We start from the raw sequence: 13,879 nt of genomic DNA, 5'->3' as shown, positions 1-13,879 counted from the left end.
TTTAAAAGTTATAAATGTACACCTTCACTTGAAATTAGATTAAGTCTGTTTTAGGATAGATTGCAGTTTTGTTTTTTTGTTGTTTTTTTTTTTTTTGTTTGTTTTTTATTTGTTTGTTTGTTTGTTTGTTTTTTGCCATTTAATATACTGAAATATACCCTGCCTCTACATATACCCTCTACCAACAATCTTCCTAATGTGTGGACATGTTTCAACTGGAAAACAATCCTATGTAGAGCTATTGCATATTTTAAAGCACCTCAAGCATTACAGCTATGACCTGCGGCAGTAATCACTGTTCAAAATATAATTACAAAACCTCAGCTAAACTGTTTTATGTGGTTGACTGAATTTATTAACTATGAATTATGGTTCAGTTAATAAACACTGATCAAAAATAAGTAATTTACCTCCCTGGAGGAGCAGTTACGCCCTGACATTTAGTTACTCATCCTTTATTTATTATCCTTTAATCTTTTTAATAGTTCTGATGAAATCTGATACACGAGTCAACAAGGGTTGACTAGTGATTACCTAATTTTAGAGGTCTTAAATAACTCAAATGGTGTAAAACATTCCACGAAAAAATCATTAATCAAGTTATTGTGGAAGAAAAAAAAGAAGGAAAGATTCAAGGCATGAAGACAACCAGTTCATGCTATGTTGATATTCTTTTTATGTAGTGTCTCATTATGGTGTCTGAGTCATATTGCATTAAATGTATGATTATATGTGTACATAGAGAAAAATAAAAATAAAGTGACCTTGAGAGAAGAAAAAAAAACGTAAAAATGACATACTCCCATTGCATATGTCTTCTGTAACTGTTGTGGCTTTCAATTTAGTGATAAACTGAGACACTTGCTTCCTTTTTTCACATTTACCATAAAAGGAGAACCACACACAACTTTAAAAAGTCTATAATTTATTTATACCTTGGAACAGAGACCATCCGATTGACTTGAAAACAAATTAAATACAAATTAAAAAGAAAAAAAAAGCCACTAATTTCTATTTAATCTTAATTGCAATAACCTTATTATATTATTGTTACCCAGTGACAGTACATGTTGGAAAGCATCCCTGGTTAATAAAAACCCTACACTGATATTATTAAGCTTGCAGTATCTAAGGTTAAATTTGTCAGTAGAAACAAAATGGAAACTAGCGGTTTGAGAGCAGACATTAGGAGGTAACATCTATTCAGAAGCAGTTGGAAAATTTCCTAATCAGAGGTTTTTATGGTTGTGGAAACGAGTGACAGTAGCCTTTATAGTATCATTTATTCACAATGTAGTATCTGTACATATTCAGCTTTCCTTTAATTTAACTAACAAAAATGTCAGCACTGATTGTAATCAGCTTTCATACCAATGAGTTTTAACAATTTTCTAAATGAGGTTTTATCCACAAAAAGGGCCACTTAAAAATAAAAATAAATAACCTTCTCAACAACAGTTTGAACATTGCTCCCTCATGAACATAGTCTGCCAGTACATTTTAAAGTTTACATTTTTAACTTTACAAGTACCCTGACTTACATCATCTGCAGTAATGTTATTTAAACATGTATATTTTCTTTAAATGTGGAGCATTGCACTTAATTTCTATATATTTAAATTTCACTTCCTGAGTTGATCGTACTGGATGTGAATTGGATACGAGCACATAATGAGAACCAGTGATTTCTTTTGTTCATCTCATGCACATGTGCAGTGAAGTGCTGCACCATATCCTCATTGTTAGAAAACCATACAAAATATCAATAAACATCTTATAATAAAATCATTATTATCTTCTGAAGTAGCAAGTTAACAAGCTGAGGCTGAGTAAATGGTAAAAAAAACAAAAAAACAAAAACAAAAACAGGGGGAGTATGATGGCTGAACTCCAGCTTTTCCACCCTCCGCCTAAGTATGTGTTTGTGAACTGCTCTCATTTTGGCTTCGCAATCCGCAGGGCTGCATGTTTTCATATTTAAACAGAGGGCTAAAGAATGAGGATAGACAGCAGACAAATAAAACCAGACACACCAATTATGTAACAGGGCAGACAGAGTGTTTGGGTTACAAGAAATGGGCAGGGAGAGACCCTGAAACATTGCAGTGAAGTATTATTCACCAGTTGCAACAGCCTGAGCTGAACTATGGTCTGCTTTCACTGGGAACACCCTGTATGCCAGCCAAACATAATGCACAGTGGTAGAAATGCAAAGTGGACCATTTGGAACATTAAAAAAGATCATTTCCATTTCAAAAGGTATAGAAATAAGAACAAAATTAATTTTTTTGGAATATAGTTTTAGTTGAGATTACTGTGTCTGAGGGGGGATCACAGTTTGTTCACTTGAATAATCTGAGAGCATAAATTTAATTTAGTTTATGGCTCTTATTTCCATGGCAAGCAGCTGAAAAAAAAAATGAAAACACACTTGGAGAAATTTAGAATAAATGCTATCACAAACATTGCAAGTACTTCCACATGAATGCAGAAGTTTTACAGAGCATAGAAAATTATTTATTGACCCTAAACAGCAGCAGCTGGTCCTAAACTTTAAGCTAAATTCAATGGTCATTTTCTGTACATGATTATCTTCAGTATATTCATGTTTTTTTTTGTTAGCTATGATTTGCATGTATTACCCATACACACTGCGAGGTTCACCCCCACAAAAAAAAAAAAAAAAAAATGAAATAAATAGGAGTGATTTAATACCCTTTCCTCATGAACTTTACCAGCAACCCTTTGGTTTAAGCTTGATAATCAAATTAACCCAATTGTTGATTTTACAATGAACAATCTTGAAGCACTTTGAACTGGAAGTCAAAGCAGCGGTTTAACATTTTTTCTCCTTTCAATTACAGTTAAATATACACATTGCCCACGTTCTCCTTAAAGACTATATATGCATACATCGTTCAGCACAGATTCAGTATCAGTTTGTGGGACTGCATGATGATGGTTGCTGAAAATATTTGCTTAACATCTTCAATACAAAATAAGCTGAGTGACAGAGTCACCTTCTGAAACTTAAATGAACTTATGTTTCAGATGCAAATAATTTAAAAATACCTGTATATATTTAGGTTATTCCTGGCAAAAAATCTGTTGTCTAAAAAAAATAAGATTGAAAAAGCCTCTTCCAGTGCACAACCTTTGCCAAAATCTCATTTCCTTCTTTTAAATATAGTCTCATTTACAGGAAATTTCAAAATGCTGAATCAATGAAAGCCATAAAAAGCAGCCACAATGTCAAATGACAAAACAGCAAACACAAAGTGATGATGGAATACCTCAAATAAATGTTTATTCATCTTCAACTTCAAGTGAACTAAAAACAAAAGCAAAACAAAAGAAAAAAATGAAAAATATAACAAAAAAAAAAAACAAAACATGGTTTTAAGTATCTACAAAAACAAAAAAAAAAGAGCAGATGTACATAACATCTATGTCATCTCATGATTATGATCTCAAATAATTGATTTTCATAGATGGGAAGAAAAAAATATATATCATGAATCCATCTAAGATAACAACTCACTTGCACATATAATGATCCTGTGCACCCAGTGTGTGGTATGTGCCGTTAGCATTTGACCGTGCAACTTCATCCCCAAATACCCCCCCCCCTCACCCAACCCACCCATCATACAGGCATACATGAAACTCTGAAACATGATGTACAAAAGCTTGTGTTTAGCAATAAACAGTGGCTGGCCTTAACATAAACAGACAAAGCTCCCCTCTCTCTTGTTTCCCTACCCTCTGCAGCCAGGCTTGAATTTGCATGATGAACGGGCAGAACCCATCTCTACAAATGACAGCAAAAACAAAACAGAGGTTGTGAAGGATGGTGGGTAAATGAAAACATACATACAGAAGACAGCAACACCCTCTGTGTCACTCACTTTTTTTTTAACCATACACACAAAAAAAATGTACGCAAATATGCAAACAAATAGATAAAATTAGTTGTAGAGGGGGAAAAAATAGAGCATGAATGAACCCTGGACATTTATTTTCTTTGTTGCCATTTGGTGACAATGGAGAAAAAAGTTTGGGAGGTAGAAGGAAGGAAAAAAAAAAGAAAAAAAAAAAAAAGACTGTTGGGCCAACAGGGGTGGCAAGTCGTAGGAATGGAGACTCAGCGGGTGTTATTTCTTGGCCTTAGCAGCCTTGGCTGAATTTCGTGGAGGGGTGACCGGTCTGCCAGATCCCATTCCTCCTCCTCCACCATAAGGATACAACTTCTTATCCGCAGGCTTTAGAATCTATGAGACAGAAACAGAAGATCTCCATTAGCCTGGAAGATAAACTGTAAAGGAAAACAGTCATTTTAATAATTTATTAGTGATCAATCTTTTCACTCATGTGACAAAGACAGTACACCTTTTAACTAAGATTTTAAATAAAGACAATCATCTTGATCTGGCCAGGATATATTTTACATGGTCATTTGTTTTTATCACAAACCATGCTTAAAAAAAACAAACAAAAAAAACTCCATGATTTAGAATATTTGCAGAAACACTTGTAAGAAATAAACTATAATCCAGTTAATACTTTCCAACAATGTGAGGGATCACTAAAGGAGTTCTGGTCCAGTCTTCTGTACAACATTGCTTCACTTTGTTGACTTTCCTGTGATTTGTTTATCCGCAGCTCTGTTAAGGTCCCGCAGCCGAGGTCTGGACTTTGACTGGCCATTGCAACACTTCAGTTTTATTTTTTCCTTTTTCAGCCATTCTCCTGTTGATCTGCTGCTGTGTTTGGGGGTCACTGTCCTGTTGTTTGACCCAGTTTAAGCCCAGATTTAGCTACAGTCAGATGACCTCACATTTGATTCTACCATATTTTGGTAGAAATAGAAGTTTAGGGTCAAGTCAATGACTGCAAGGTGTCCAAGTCTTGTGGCTAGAAAGCAAGCCAAAATCATCCCCCTTTGACAGCTGGCATGAGGTGTTTGTGCTGATATGTTGCAGTTAGTTCTCACTGAACATGACACTATGCACCATGAGCAAACATCCACTTTGGTCTGGTCTGTCCAAAGAACATTGTGCTTGTGGTTTGTTCAGATGCAAATCTGTAAACCTAAGTTGTGCTGCCATGTTCTTTTTTAACCAAAACAAAAAAAAAAAAAAGCTTTCTCCCAAATAAACTGTATTTGTTCAGTCTTTTCCTAATTGAACTGTCATGACTTTTCTCATTTACTGAGGCCTATAAAAACTGAGATGTTTATTTTTTAATAATTTCTCTGAACACTGTTTGACCTTGGGTGCCCATTCCTGTACAGACCAAGACTGGCTTAAATATTTTGTAATCTTTCACACTGTAGCAGATGGACTTTGCTTAGAGAAGTGGCTTTAAAACCTTTCCCAGCCTGAACAGTTGCCTCTGTATGATCATAAGATAATAACACTCGTGTTTTTCTTATTTGGCAATGTGCTAGTTTTTATTAAATAACTGAGTTTGTATATACCAAATTCTAAGGTTTAGTAAGGACCAGACTATTTTCCCTCATACATAAGATCCAAATATGAGAGGAGAGTGTAAGTTCCTTCTCATATGACTGTAACTTTATATATATATATATATATATATATATATATATATATATATATATATATATATATAGATATATATATTTATTACACATACATTTATGCCAAACTTCCACTACAACTGTCACAATCAGCCATGCTGTACAATGATGAAAGTAGAAAGTAAAAGGCTGTATTTAACGTACCTGGAAGGAACACATGAGTGTCTCATCCACACTCATCATTGCACCAGCGTTGTCAAATTCTCCACAATAGTTGGGAGCTGAAAACAGAGTGACGAGTTGTCTCTTTGCGAAAAACTCATAACCATCTTCAACCACCTTAGGACAGAAAATAGAGGCATCAGTACAAAGCAGAGGATAATCTGATATATAATCTACCTTTCAGAAGAAACATCATGATAGAATCATAAAAAATAATAAAATAAAAATCTTACCAATTAAAAGTTTGATGTATCATTATTACATACAGCACTTAAGAAAAGGCTTATCAAGGTTTCCAGATTCTAGCAAGCTAAGGCTTTCGTATACAAGAGGAAGCCAATAAGAGCCCCTTCATTGTGCTGACATGTAATCATTAAGTGAAAAAACATGCAGACAGGCATTTTTTTTAAGTCTCTGAGCCACTCTTGCTATGTTGCATACAACCAAAGCATGCTTATGTGAACTCCAGTCTCATGCAACATGCACACCAGAAAGTAGACAGTACCTGATGTGCCCTGCATATTAGGTCCATGTCATGTTTGTGCAAAAATTTGGCCACCACATCTGCCCCGAATGTGAAGGAGACACCACGGTCATTTTCACCCCAGCCGAGTACGTCTTTATCTGGATCAGCCCACAGCAGGTCGCACAACAAACCCTGGTCAGGCACGTCTGTGGGTCGCATTACTCTGCGGATCTGCTCCATCGACTGAAGATCGGGAGAGAGGCCTGGAGGGAGAGATGCAGAGAAAGCACACATTTTTTAGTCTGCTTCTCAATATCTGGTCGTTTTAAAATCATCTAAGGACATGACTCACCTCCATGACAGCAGAATATTTTCTCATCTACAATGGCAGCCACAGGTAAACAATTGAAGCAGTCTGTGAAGGTCTTCCACAGCTTTATGTTATATCGTCGCTTACCTATGAATTGAAAACAGAAAAATTTTAGTTTGCTTAATAAGTATAATGATTTTTCACAATTTAGAAGTTGTTTTGTACTTACACTCATCATAAAAGCCATAAATTCGATTAATAGAGGCGCACTCATGGTTGCCACGCAGCAGGAAAAAGTTCTCTGGATATTTGATCTTGTAGGCAAGAAGAAGGCAGATAGTTTCCAGTGACTGCTTTCCTCTGTCTACATAGTCACCCAGGAACAGGTAGTTGCTTTCTGGAGGGAAACCTCCATATTCAAAGAGTCGCAGCAGATCATAGTACTGACCATGGACATCACCTGTAGGGGGCAGCAGAGAAGAACAGTTTCAACACAGTGCAGCTGCTTTTATATGCAACATTAACAGCTATCAGCTGAATAAACCCCACATTACATATGAGCAAACCGTCTAGTGAATAATTTAAGCAGCCCTCATAAAGCACATTTTCTTATGTAACAGAATTCATCAACTGTGCAGCTTCTTGGGACTTTTTTTCCCTCCCCATTCTTGCAGTCAAACTCACTGACCCCCTCAGTTCATTAAAACTCACCACAGATTTTTAAGGGAGCCTCGAGTTCAAGCAGGATTGGTTGGCTCAGGAAGATTTCTCGGGACTTGAGGCACAGGCCTCGGATTTCATTCTCTGTTAGCTGAACATTCTTTCCTGGCCGAGACCCCTTGACTGTAAAAAGAGAGATGGGACGCATTTTAGACATAGACACAAAAACCACAAAGAAAAACCTTTACTCAAAGCAAGAGTAAGAAAGATTGGCATAAAGCAATGAAATGTGATGTTTGGATTTTTTACCAGACCACCAGGCTGGAAAGTTAACACCTCCCACCAGCCAAATGCTGTCAAATTCTGTTAGCAGTTCAGTCTAACAGCCATTTCAGCAGGTACTCGCATCATTTAGAGGTGATATTGAACTGTACACTTGGATATTACAAGCTACAAACACAACACAAAAAATTGAGCCTGTTAAGCAATAAGATATGATCAGTGGGAACTAGCTTAATGTTATCGGGTTTTCCTTCAAAGGCGAAAGCTGAAACTTACTTCCTCTTTGAGATGATACTGCTGCAACACAAATACTAATAAGGTGTTCTGAGCATGCACCGCTAGAAACAACGATTTGTAACACTCCCTCTGGTCAACTGAGAGGTAAGAAAAGGCTGTAATAAACCTTAAATCAGACAGAAACATTTATTATGTAATAATGGCGTTTACATTCTGTTCTCACTTCTTCACTTTTGTATTCTCAAGAACTCGGCAGGTTTGTAAAGTGTCTGCTTATCTTGCGTTTTCACATTTACAGGACCAAAGCCAAAATATAATAATAATAATAATAATGGATTAGATTTATATAGCGCTTTTCAAGGCACCCAAAGCGCTTTACATTGTGTGAATCCATTATTCATCCACTCCTCACTCATACCTGGTGATGGTAAGCTACATGTGTAGCCACAGCTGCCCTGGGGCAAGCTGACGGAAACGTGGCTGCCAGTCTGCGCCTACGGCCTCTCCGACCATCACCGAACATTCATCCACACATTCATACACCAGCGATGCCAACACTGGAGGCAAGGAGGGTTAAGTGTCTTGCCCAAGGACACAACGACAGATGACTGCGGGAGCGGGAATCGAACCGCCGACCTTCCGATCATTGGACGACCTGCTCTACCGCCTGAGCCACTGCCGCCCCTAATAAGACATAACAACTGAGACTAATCTATTTTCATGGCAACTTATTTCTCTTTGTCACACATAATATAAAAAATGTGTGGTCATGGCTTTAAAAAGAGGGGGGAAAAAAAGACAACTACATCTCAGGAAGTTGTGTGTGCAGTCATGCAAAATGCTACTGATGCAGTTTGGAATCGGGTTTGTTTGCATCACTGACAGAATCAATCACATTTGTACATTTATCACTTGATGCCTAAGCACCTCCCAACAGTAAGAAACAAGCTTACTAAACAAAAAAGTCTTTTCCCCAACTATTTCTACACGGACTAATAAAAAAAAAGATACACTACCTAGAGCGTTGATAGTATCTGACAGCTCTCTCTGGTAGACTAAATCGGTGTTAACCATCTACCACTCAGACTACATCTATACCTGATGCAGTGGGTGCTGGGTCGATGAAAAGGATTTGTCCATTCAATGAAAAAGATATTCCCTTTCACAACTTTAACCACACAGGATCAATTAAGTATCTGTACATCTTTCTTAAAAAAAAAAAAAAAAAAAAAACATTTCTTTCTGGTTATAATGATAGAACAGCACTCAAATTCACTAATTTTGCATATTTAAACAAGTAAGTATACACTCTTATGATAACCACAAATAATGGATATCCAGTGAAACGCAAACCCTTTTAAAATCAAATAATTACATTCAGAGATAGGGTTCAGGTACATTACTGTTGATCACAATGAAATTAGTATTTGCTTGAATATGTAACAGGGCAGATGTAATGGATTAATTTTTATCTTTAACTTCAGAAAAAAATACCCTTTTTACTTCTTTTTACATACAATGAGCCTGAAACTGAAAAATGAATGCAAAGGTTAAAGCAGGAATCCCCAAATGGATATGCAATAATGGCGCTATTGTGAGCGGACGACAAAAGGCAGTGAAAAGTAGATATAAATACCACAGTGCTGCTTGTTGCTTTAAACCTGGATTATAGAAGGCTAAGCCCTGACAGAGCTTACTCCAAAGTTAGCCTCATAGCTAGTGGGCAACAGTGAGCCCATCATGAGGAGTGCAGACAAAAGGCTTTCCGTTACACTGATCAGGACGCCCAAAACAAAGAGCTGGACCGGTACAACAGAAAGCTGTCGGCTGTCAGGAGTGGTGGACTCAACAGTTGATGCGGTTCAGCACTCCTGGGTCAATGCTAGGTGATCTGGTTTGGCTTATGTGACGTCACGCTCTCCAGACATGCCACTAACATGGCGCCCCCAGAGTTCTATTAGCTCAAGATAAACTAAGTAATCCAATTGAAACTGCTTATTATCCAAACACATTTAATTGGTTTGGTCTCAAAACACAGTCAGCAAGCGGGAGGGCAACCCTGTTGTTTACATTTGTGATTGAGATGGCACAGGATGATTTAGCAGTCTTTGAATGTAGCAACTGCAGTGGGACATGTACTTTTGGGACTCTGGTAGTCCTGTTTTAAACTGAGCAATTGGCTATAAGGTAAAAAGTGATGACCTGTTATTCCGAGTAATAAAACCACAGGTGCCACAAAAAGGGTCAAGTGAGTTACATAACAGGATATAAATACAGCCACTATCAGGCTTGTGTCTTTTCCTGCGTTGAGCAGACACCCTTATCAGGGCTGATGTACAAAACACTGCAGCATGTTCCACAGTCAAAGTCAAACTTCCTGGAGGCAATCTGACTGCACGTGCTTATTTGTGTATAATCCCAATCACCACCACCAGCTCAGTTAAGGCTGATCATGCGGGGCCTTTACAGAAGAAGGTAAACAAGCTGAAGACTAAGGTTAAATATATTAAAACTATTAGTTTAGGGGAAAGTTTGTGTATCCACCATTCATAAAATGGTCAAAATTATTTTTGACATTGTGGCTTGTTAAAGATTCCTTCATCTATTTTCTTTTGGAGCTTTAAATAATACCTTAAGGCAATGAGTTAGGTGCTTTGGACAAATCTTTTATTCATTTTACTCATTTTCACTGAGAATGTTGTTTGTTGCAATTCCAGATGTTCTCAAGATGCTTCATTTTTATTAATTCAAGTTTTACATTTCCAACTCTTTATTCTCTTAAAAATGTACTAGTATTCCCTTAATCAATTCATACATCTTATAACATTAGAATTTTCCTCCAGGAATTAAAACAGTTTTCATTTCAATCGCATTCGTTCATATGGTTGTTCCTACATCAAGCACTATTTAGCTTAGTTGTCCTCACCCTGCAGTTGAAGGTTTCTTGAGAAAACAAGCAGCATATCAGAGCCAAACTTTTCTAAAAGTTTACTGCAGAAAGCTAGGAAATGAAACACCTGCAAAAAAAAAAAAAAAAAAAAAAAGGGGGGGGGGGGGGGGGGGGGCAAAACTAAACTAGCTTTATAATCAGTGGGGCTTTTTCTGGGGGGTCTTTTGATCTGTTGAGAGATGAGGTTAGATTTTTTTTTAATAGTTATGTTTTACATTTTAGGCACTTCTTTATATAGGCCACATTTTTAAAGCTATTATATCCTCATTAAATTTAAGTGAATCCTGGATGAAGAACCTTAAAATTTTCATTGGAAAGAAAAAGACTTAAGGAATATGGCACGCCTATCACTACTTGAGGAGCTTAACTGCATAGTTGGTCAGACAAGATTTGTGATCCAATTTGCTGTCCTCACTGCCCCCAATACACAAACTATAACTTCAAGATGAAATTGTCCCATTTATGTTTACATCCTTCATGACATAGCAAATCATAACAGAATACAGCTAGAATTCAGGATCTTCCACTCATAGTCTCCATCACTCAGATTTAGAAAACAATAAAGCCACACATCTGACTAAAGACTATCTTAACATGCTTTCAATAACTTTGTGATATGCACAATTAATATATCTGCATGACTGTCACAAGATACAAAAGGTTTTATAACTATTTAAATTTTTTTCTTTGATATGATAAGCACATGACAAGGATGTACAGATGCTATATCAGCAGTGCCACATGGCAATTCTTTGTCATGCAACTACAAAACAGCAAATCCCAGTACAACCCATCTATGCATGAGATGCATGCATCCATGATTTGCGTGTGTGATCTTTGTTTTTTCAAATAAATTTCTGTAATGCCACACATTTAATTTTGATTTGTGGATACACATTGATCTCCAAAGACAACAGATACGGAGAACTGGCTATAAAAAAAAAATCTGACTGAATTATATCGTTCATAATAATAATAATAATAATAATAATAAGCTGGACGAGCTTCGAACAAAAAAGAATAAGAGAAATCCAACCACTGAGGCTGCGCGCAGAGTAATCTTAAGTAGCCTACTTTATCATACTGCAACCGCCTTTAACTTTACTGACATATCTTGTATTTGGAAAACACATTTCGCCCCAACCAATAAATTACAACATCAATTTCTACCACATTGATACATATCGGATTCGGTTCTCCTCACCTTCCAAGAGACGCTGAATTATAGAGTCGATGTTTAATTTGTCCGGCTCCGCCATTTTCTTTATTTTCTGACGTTATCGGGAAGTAAAGACCTTGGTATTCCGTGTTGCTCCTTAAAATAAAGAAAGAGAAAAAATAGTGATTTACCAAATGTTGAGTACGATGCACGTCATATTTCACACCGTTTAGCTACCGAATGTTTCGCACTGGTACTTAGCAGAACAGGGAGATGATCTATGAGCTTATCCGAGGTTGGGCTATCTAGGCTAGCTAGGTAGCTAGCTGTAGCTAGCAACCAAGTAGCATAAGCTACACATTCAAAGTAGCAGCGGCACAACTGAACCGCAGCTGGTTCGATGAATAAACATATATATTAAAACATGTATTAATTATTTAAAATGCTCCCGAACCTTCTCTTCGAACTGATCCCAATCCTCCTGGTAAATTAAATATCTGTTTATTTGTTCAATTTAGTCTTGGCCCTTTTTTCTGGTTTGTCCAGGTCGCTGCTCTTCCTCCTGGAACTTTAACAGAGGGGCATAGCAAGCGTCTACGGTAGCACAAGAGGCTGAATCAAACTGAGCATTCACGAGTTTCTAAAGAGATGATTGGTCCCGTATCATTTTAACAACCCAAATGTTCACATTTCATTGGATGAATTCCGGCTCTGTCTTATATCTAGACTCCACCCTCATCCATTTACAACTGTTAGAATGGATAACCGAGTTAAATCTAAAGCGCGCCACCCAGTATTTATATGTGGAACTACATTAAAACCTAAAAACATCCCTTCATACACTGATCATAACAACTTTAACAACACATCTTGGACCTTGATTAAATAAAAATTCCAGTTGAAAATCTAAAAAAAAAATAGTATAGTATATATAGTACAGTATTCATTATACTGAGAACAGAATAACACAAGAATAATCAAAATCAAAATTATTAATCCATAGAAATCTGGATTCGGAATAATACTCAAAAGTGAAAAGATCACAGGCAAACCCAGCTTCTGTGGAAATTTATCAAAGGTCAGGGCAGTCTACAGCGTCCCTGCAGAAACTGCTGGCACACTCCAGCTACACGAGGCAGAGCATTGTCCTGCATGAGAGAGAACCCAGAGAGGTCCCACTGTATGGTCTGACAATGGGTCTGAAGATTTCATCCTGGTACCTAATGGTAGTCAGGGTACCTCTGGCTAGCACACAGAGGTGTATGCAGCTCTACAAGGATATTCCTTCCCAGATCATCACTGACCCATTTCCAAACAAGTCATACTGGAGCAGAACATTCCCCACAGCGTTTCCAGGCTCTCACATCTGTCACATGTGTTCCATGTTAACCTGCTTTCATCCGCGAAGAGCCAAGGGTGCCAATGATGAATCGGCCAATTATGGTGTTTTTTGGCTAATGCCAAAGTTAGGCTGTGAGCACAGGTCCCACTTGTGGACATTGGGCCCTCATACCACCCTCATGGAGTATGTTTCTGTCAGGATGAGCAAAAACATACACATAAGTGGCCAGCTGGAGGTAAATTTATAAGGGCTCTGGCAGTGCTCCTCCTGTTCCTCCTTGCACAAAGGAGCAAATAGAGGGTTGTTGTCCACCCACGGCCCCTCCACGTTTCCTGATAAACTGGCCTGTCTCCTGGTCACTCCTTCATGCTCTCAACACTGTGCAGACACAGCAAACCTTCTTGCCACAGTGCACATTGATATGCCATCCTGGATGAGCTGTACTACTTGAGCAGCTTCTGTGGGTTGCAGATTACCTCTAGAGGTGAGGGCACTGGAAGGATACCAACTTGGTCAAAAATCAGCCAGAAAGGATGAAGATAGAAAGACAGGGAAATGGTCTGTGGTCACCACCAGCAGGAACATTCCTCTTTAAGTGTTGTTTTGCTAACTGTCTCTCATTTCCATCTGTTGTCTGGTCCATTTGTACAACAGCAGGTGAAATTGATTCACAATCAGTGTTTCTTCATAACAGGACAGATTGAAATGC

The 13,879-nt window shown here is 37.6% G+C and overlaps 1 protein-coding gene across 1 annotated transcript; it reads right to left on the bottom strand.

Moving 5' to 3' along the window:
- Nucleotides 1-904: 904 nt before the first annotated feature.
- On the bottom strand, nucleotides 905-12,440 carry ppp1caa (protein phosphatase 1, catalytic subunit, alpha isozyme a). The gene is made up of 8 exons (XM_041967553.1): nucleotides 12,283-12,440; nucleotides 11,874-11,984; nucleotides 7,252-7,383; nucleotides 6,770-7,000; nucleotides 6,583-6,687; nucleotides 6,270-6,493; nucleotides 5,747-5,881; nucleotides 905-4,271 (listed from the first exon to the last, which is right to left on the bottom strand). Exons 2-8 carry the CDS (start codon nucleotides 11,926-11,928, stop codon nucleotides 4,155-4,157), a joined length of 999 nt encoding a protein of 332 aa, XP_041823487.1. The 5' UTR covers nucleotides 11,929-11,984; nucleotides 12,283-12,440; the 3' UTR covers nucleotides 905-4,154.
- Nucleotides 12,441-13,879: the final 1,439 nt, after the last annotated feature.

Source organism: Melanotaenia boesemani, chromosome 2 (assembly GCF_017639745.1).
Source record: "Melanotaenia boesemani isolate fMelBoe1 chromosome 2, fMelBoe1.pri, whole genome shotgun sequence".
Taxonomy (NCBI): domain Eukaryota; kingdom Metazoa; phylum Chordata; class Actinopteri; order Atheriniformes; family Melanotaeniidae; genus Melanotaenia; species Melanotaenia boesemani.
Note: the sequence above shows the minus strand (reverse complement) of the source record. Positions and strands in the feature narration are given on the sequence as shown.